Genomic DNA, 6,475 nt, shown 5'->3' with positions numbered 1-6,475 from the left:
AGGGGTTGCTGGCCTCTTGTTTTCCCAGCCTGTCTTCTGGGGGAGGGTCCTGCCGCGCTGTTACTCAGGCAACCCTGTTCGGCGGACTTGCCCTGCCCCCCTGTGGCGGGGAATGGGCTCAGCGGGAATCAGTTTTGGGGGCTTTTTTCTCTGGCACCTTTCCCTGGCGGCTTTCCGCGTCTCTTTCGCAAGTCAGAGCTGAAGAGACTGTTTCCAACCCTCTGCCTCAGAGCAGAGAGACCGCAGTCTGTTCTTCAGTGAGCTCTCCAGGCCACACTGTCTCCCTTTCTGTCCTGCAGTGTCCTGGGTTGTGCGCCCCTCCGCAGCGCCCCCAGTTCTGCCTCCAGGTTGGGGCCATCTCTGCCCTTTGTGCTTCTAAAACCGCCAGCTGCTCCCAGTTTGCACGCGCGACCCCACAGCTCCGGGTTTCCGCCCTGGGGGCTGCCCTAAAGTCCTTTCCCTGCTGCTATCAGTCTGCGAGTCTGTGCCCCCTCCGCAGCAGGCGAGGCTGTCACTCACCAGCGGTGTAGGATCCCCATGGCCAGGCACCATCCCGCTGCCGTTTATCCTCTGATATCTGCCCGCGGAATCACGGCTCCCTGCTTCGTACCTCAAAACCAACCACCTGTGATATTCTGTTTGTACAGATCCAGATCTTCTTACATCTCAGGCTGGTTTTGTGGGTGCTCAGAGTGGTCTGGTAGATATCCAGCTCAATTCCGGGACCAGTTGAAATAGGGTCCCCTACTCCTCTGCCATCTTTCTAGAATCCCTGTTTTTTTTTTTTTTAAGTAGACTCCACACCCAACATGGGACTTGAACTCACAATCCTGCGATCAAGTGTTAAATGCTCTACCAACTGAGCCAGCCAGGCTCCCCCTCTTTAGTTTTGTTTTTAATGACCTTCATAGTGTTGAGAAGTATGGGTCAGGTATATCAGAGGGTAGCCCCATTTTGGAATTCATCTGATGTTTTTCTTTTTTAAAGATTTTATTTATTTATTTGAGAGAGAGAATGAGAGAGAGCACATGAGAGGGGGGAGGGTCAGAGGAAGAAGCAGACTCCCTGCCGAGCAGGGAGCCCGACACGGGACTCGATCCAGGGACTCCAGGATCATGACCTGAGCCGAAGGCAGTCGCTTAACCAACTGAGCCACCCAGGCGCCCCATCTGATGTTTTTCTAATGATTAGATTGAGGTAGTGGGTTTTCTGAAGGAGGATCAGATCACAAAGGCAAATGCCATTTTCATCACATCATATCAGGGGTACATATTATCACCATGACTTACCACTATTGATGTTGACCTTGATCTCCAGTCTGAAGTAGTGTTTATCAGGTCCCTCCACTCTTTTTTTTTTTTTTTTAAAGATTTTATTTATTTATTTGAGAGAGAGAATGAGATAGAGCATGAGACGGGGGAGGGTCAGAGGGAGAAGCAGACTCCCTGCTGAGCAGGGAGCCCAATGTGGGACTCGATCCCAGGACTCCAGGATCATGACCTGAGCTGAAGGCAGTCGCTTAACCAACTGAGCCACCCAGGCGCCCAGGTCTCTCCACTCTTTTCTCTCCCTTCCCATATGTCCTCTCTGAAAGGAAGTCACTATTTGCAGCCCACACTTCAGAACTGGGGAGTTAACACTCTCCTGGAGTAAAGTAGCTACATAATTTATTTGGAATTCTTCTGCATGGGAGATTTGTCTCCTTCTTCCCTTATTAATTTATTCAATGACTTATTTATATCACTATGGACTTATGGATATTTATTTTATACTTTGTGCTATAATATAAAATTTATTGTTATATATAAATTCATATTGATCACTGAATTTTTTCTTAATTCTTGAAATTTCTTTTTTCTTTAAAAACCTTACCTTTAAAAATGTTGTATATTGGAGTGCTTGGGTGGCTCAGTCAGTTAAGTGGCCGACTCTTGATTTTGGCTCAGGTCATGATCTCCTGGGATCAAGCCCTGCATGGTCAAGCTCTGTGCTCAGCAGGGAGTCTGCTTGAGAATTTCTGTCCCTCTCCCACTCCCCCCTCTGCCCCTCGTGTGTGTGTGTGCTCTCTCTCTCAAATAAATACATAATTCTTAAAAAAATGTTATATATTTTTTATTTCTCTTCATTTTAATAGTTTATCTGAAGATTTTTTTGGGATGTCTACATATACCATCATATAAATTACAAATAGTGAGAGTTTTGGTTCTGTCTTCATAAACATGACATGTTTCCAAAACCTTGTTTAGAGTATTAGAAATTGTTGGTGGTTCTTTTTTCCATAATGCCTTAGTTTTTCTACATGGTGTATTATATCTGGAGTTTCTTTTGTAGGAATCCAAACGCCGAATGAGTTACTTTTTAGATGTTTTCCTATTTTCTCAAGAAGACTTAGCTTTAAATTCAGCTATCCTTATGTGGCCTAGGAAAATTAATCCCATCTTTGATGAAAATGATGTGGTAAATATCTTTTTCAGTATATATTTTTGTATTCTGACATTTTAAGCACATTTATTTGATCTACCTTTAAAAACTAACTTTATGTGTCAATATGAGTTTGGGGCTAGAAACATTTATGGCCCTGCAGGTTAAGAACAGGCTGTTAGGCTTAATACAGGATCTGGTAAGAAGTGGGACTGACATTAAAGAGGTCAGAACTATTATAGACTGGTAATAATAGTAAGCACTGCCTTAAGTGCTTTGCATTTAGTAATTCATTTAGTACCTGCAGAAATCCCAGGTCCTCCTATTTCCCCCATTTCATAGATGAGAAAAGTGAGTCTCAGAGAAGTTAAGTAACTGGCCCAGGATGAGAGAGAAAAGAAGTAGCAGATTCAGAATTTTATATCAGATTGAATATACTTTAGATTTTGGAACAGTTCTAGTGTAAACCAACTTCTCCTAAAGTGGGAAGTGAGATGGTATAGTAATGAAAAAGCAAATAAGTCAGATAAACCAAAGTTCTAGTGCAGATTATGTCTTTTATGACTTTGTGACATTGGACATGCCTCTTGATTTCTGTAAGCCTAAATTTCTTCATCTCTGAACTGAGAATAATAATAATAACTGTGCTAATGTAGGTAAGGTATTGGGTAGTTCCTGACACATGGCACGTGCTCAATAAGTGGTAGCTTCTACTGTTACCCAGCATCTGTTAATAATACATAAGAATCATTACAGTCACTTCAGAGAGCTAGGAAAATCTTTCTGGGTGGTTTATTATTCTTTGCATTTTTTTATTAGTGTTTCACTTTTGTACTCATTTTTACTTCTGTGGTGTTTTTTATTACCATACAAAGCATTCAGATTTCTGACTTGATAGGTTTCCTTTGTAACAAAATAATTAACCTGATCAAATTGTCTCTTAAAAAGCTCATTGAGAGTGCTAAACATAAAAAAGAAAATGAGCTAATTGCCAAGAGAGAGAAACTGATTTTGGAAATAGAAAAGGAATCACGTTGCATGGAAGAGTTTACAGAATTTGCAGAATTGGACCGCATGCAACAGGTATGATAAACACAGAAGAGCATAACTATGACAGGCCTGTAGATTAATATGAGACATGTTTGCATACATTTAAAAATACAGAAAAACATATGCTTACTATGGCAAAGAGGGGTCTGACTCTTAGGCCTGGAACTGGTACTATGTATGTGATCTTTCTTGTGACTTAGCTTTCTATCTGTAAAATAGATGGAACCATATCTTTTGCTCTATATCATAGTAGTGTTGTAAAGTTGATATTTAAAGTTGCAGTGTCAGTGCCTGGGTGGCTCAGTCAGTTAAGCATCTGCCTTTGGCTCAGGTCATGATCCCGGGGTCCTGGGATCGAGTCCCGAATCTGGCTCCCTCTTCAGCAGGGAGTCTGCTTCTCCTCTGCCCCTCTCCTCTGCTCGTGTGCGTGTGCTTTCTCTGTCTCTCTCTCAAATAAATAAAATCTTAAAAAAAATAAAGTTGCAATGTAAATGCAAGGACACAGCCTATGCAGTGTCATATAGTCTTATAACATTACTTGGATATTTGTTGAGATAAAAAATTATTTGCTTTCAGTATGTGACAGATGTAAGGCAATTACAAAAACGTATTCAGGAATCTGAGGAAGCAGCTCAGTTTATTAATAAAGAAGAGGAACTTTTCAAATGGGAATTGACAAAATATCCTGAGCTGGATAAATTAAAAGTGAACATTGAGCCCTATCAGAAGTTTTTCAATCTTGTTCTGAGGTGGCAACGAACAGAAAAACGGTAATTTCTGGTAATGTAATAAAAATTAAGCAAATGATGTAAAAGGATTTGTAGATGTATAGTGATTTTTTATACTGTTGTTGGCTAAGTGTTTAAAAGTAGGACATATTCATCCATTTGAAAGAGAACCAAGTGTCATACAGGAGAAATGCCAACTGGTGCTAAGGTAGCCTGACCTTACCAATATGATACTGAAGTCTCACTTGGGTTTTCCAGAGCTGTTTCACCTCTTTATGCAATTAATGAAGTTGACTAATATTTTTTGGAGTCAAATCTGCATTTCATTTGGCTACTCTTAGTCAGCCATTTACAGTCTGATACATATTTTAGCACATGCAGCATGGTTGAGATGATGGTGTTAATCTTATGTCTCTACCATCGACTCTACCCGTGTGATTAAGAAAAACTGTTAACTGCTCTGGCCCACAGTTGTTTCTCTATTAAAATGAGGAGGTTAGCCTGAAGAATCTCCAAGTCCCTCTTTGCATTCCAGAAGTTTCTGAGTTTAATATTTTGTCTTCAATTCAGGTGGATGGATGGAGGGTTTTTGGACCTTAACGGGGAAAGTATGGAAGCTGATGTGGATGAATTTTCCCGAGAAATTTTTAAGACCCTGAAATTTTTCCAAATGAAGCAAAAGAAGGAATTACAAGAAAAAAGAAAGGCAGCAAAAAGGCGATCTCTGGGAGAAGAGAGACTTGAAGAAGAACCAAAAGAGAATCCTACTATTACTATGTGCTCCACAGTAATGGAGCAGATAAAAGTTTTTAAGGTATGAACACATCTAATGACATTTTAGAAAGCCCTGGTAGGAGCTATTCACATCATCCAGTGCTAATGAAGCGAAATAGAAAGATTTGGAAGCAAAACCAAAGCTAAAGCTGGAAAACTTGATCTATTACTAAATCCATGCTTCATCCTTTGCTGATAAAGTCACTGAAATCAATCCCTTTGTAGAACAATGGATGGCAGATAGCAAAGCCTAGAATGACCAGCGACAACCATATAAAGAGGGTAAAAAATGACCAGGGCAGACCCATCAGCCTATCCAAGCGCAACAACACAGGGTATCAGTTAGTTGGGAAAGCTGTAAAGTCACGCCACTTAGGTTTGTATCACAATTCTGTGCTTGGCCATGGCATACCTTGGGCAAGCTAGTTAGCCTCACGGGCTTCAGTCATCTTTACAAGAGGATAATAAGTGTTTTTGTGACCGTGCATAAGGCCTCCAGCATCCCTAGGCAGCAGTTGCAGTGGTCCCAGGGGCAGTGCCAAGTTTCCACTGTCAGCATACTCAGAGCGCAAACTTGGATAGCATTTGGAGCACTGTTCCTGTCTGGGCCGAGCACTCTTAGAGATTCCATGAGCTGCCTGAAATTTTTTCAAAGAAACCACTTAAAATCATTTTCAATATTGAATATAGTTGTGTGGCTTAAAAAATTTAAAAAGATATATCTGAGGGGTGCCTGAGTGGCTCAGTCGGTTAAGCGTCTAACTCTTGATCTCAGTTCAGGGCTTGGTCTCAGGGTTGTGAGTTCAAGCTCCGCGTTGGGCTCCATGTTGGGCGTGGAGCCTACTTAAAAAAAAAAAAAGATGTATCTGGAAAGTCTCCTTCCCATGGTTCTCACCCATATAACTCACGTTATCAATGTTAGGACTTTCATGTGTATACTTCCAGAGTTTTGTTACACATATAACAATGTGAATATATATTCTTATTCTGACATCTTTCTACATAAAATATAGCATACTATATGTATTATTTCCCCCCCTTTGCTTTGATTACTTTATCTTGGAGACTTTTCTCATCGAATATAAACTTTTTTTTCTCCTTTTTTTGTACCTGTATAATGTTATATATTGGTGTTAGATTTCATGTATGTGTGAAGGTGTGACTTCAGGGTAAATTCCAGAACAGTAAATGCCAGGTTAAAATCTATAGTCAAATTACCTTACCTAGGGGCTATGCCTATTTAAAGTCTCACCACCCTCAACAAGAGAATATCCTTAAACTTGGGTTTTTGCTAATCTGCTAAGAGAATTTTCATTTCTCTTATTTCATAAAATGTTAAGCATATTTGTATATATTTAAGAATGTTTTGTATTTCTTTGTGAACTGTTTGGTCTTATCATTGTTTATCTATTGAATTATTGATCTTTTTCTTACTGATTTCTAGGACATAATATATATTAATCTTATTTATATTTCTATATTAATATTAATTATATTAATAT

At 40.0% G+C, this 6,475-nt stretch overlaps 1 protein-coding gene across 1 annotated transcript; it reads left to right on the top strand.

Annotated features, from left to right (window-relative positions):
- Positions 1–2,331: 2,331 nt before the first annotated feature.
- On the top strand, positions 2,332–5,013 carry LOC123323839 (dynein axonemal heavy chain 12-like; the record flags this gene model as incomplete). The annotated part of the gene is made up of 4 exons (XM_044912355.1): positions 2,332–2,457; positions 3,370–3,504; positions 4,048–4,241; positions 4,770–5,013. Coding segments are annotated over 4 exons (699 nt in total), but the record flags the coding sequence as incomplete, so codon positions are not given.
- Between the last annotated feature and the right edge of the window lie 1,462 nt (positions 5,014–6,475).

Source organism: Neomonachus schauinslandi, unplaced genomic scaffold (genome assembly GCF_002201575.2).
Source record: "Neomonachus schauinslandi unplaced genomic scaffold, ASM220157v2 HiC_scaffold_1425, whole genome shotgun sequence".
NCBI classification, from domain to species: domain Eukaryota; kingdom Metazoa; phylum Chordata; class Mammalia; order Carnivora; family Phocidae; genus Neomonachus; species Neomonachus schauinslandi.
This window is presented reverse-complemented; position numbering and strand designations above follow the sequence as displayed.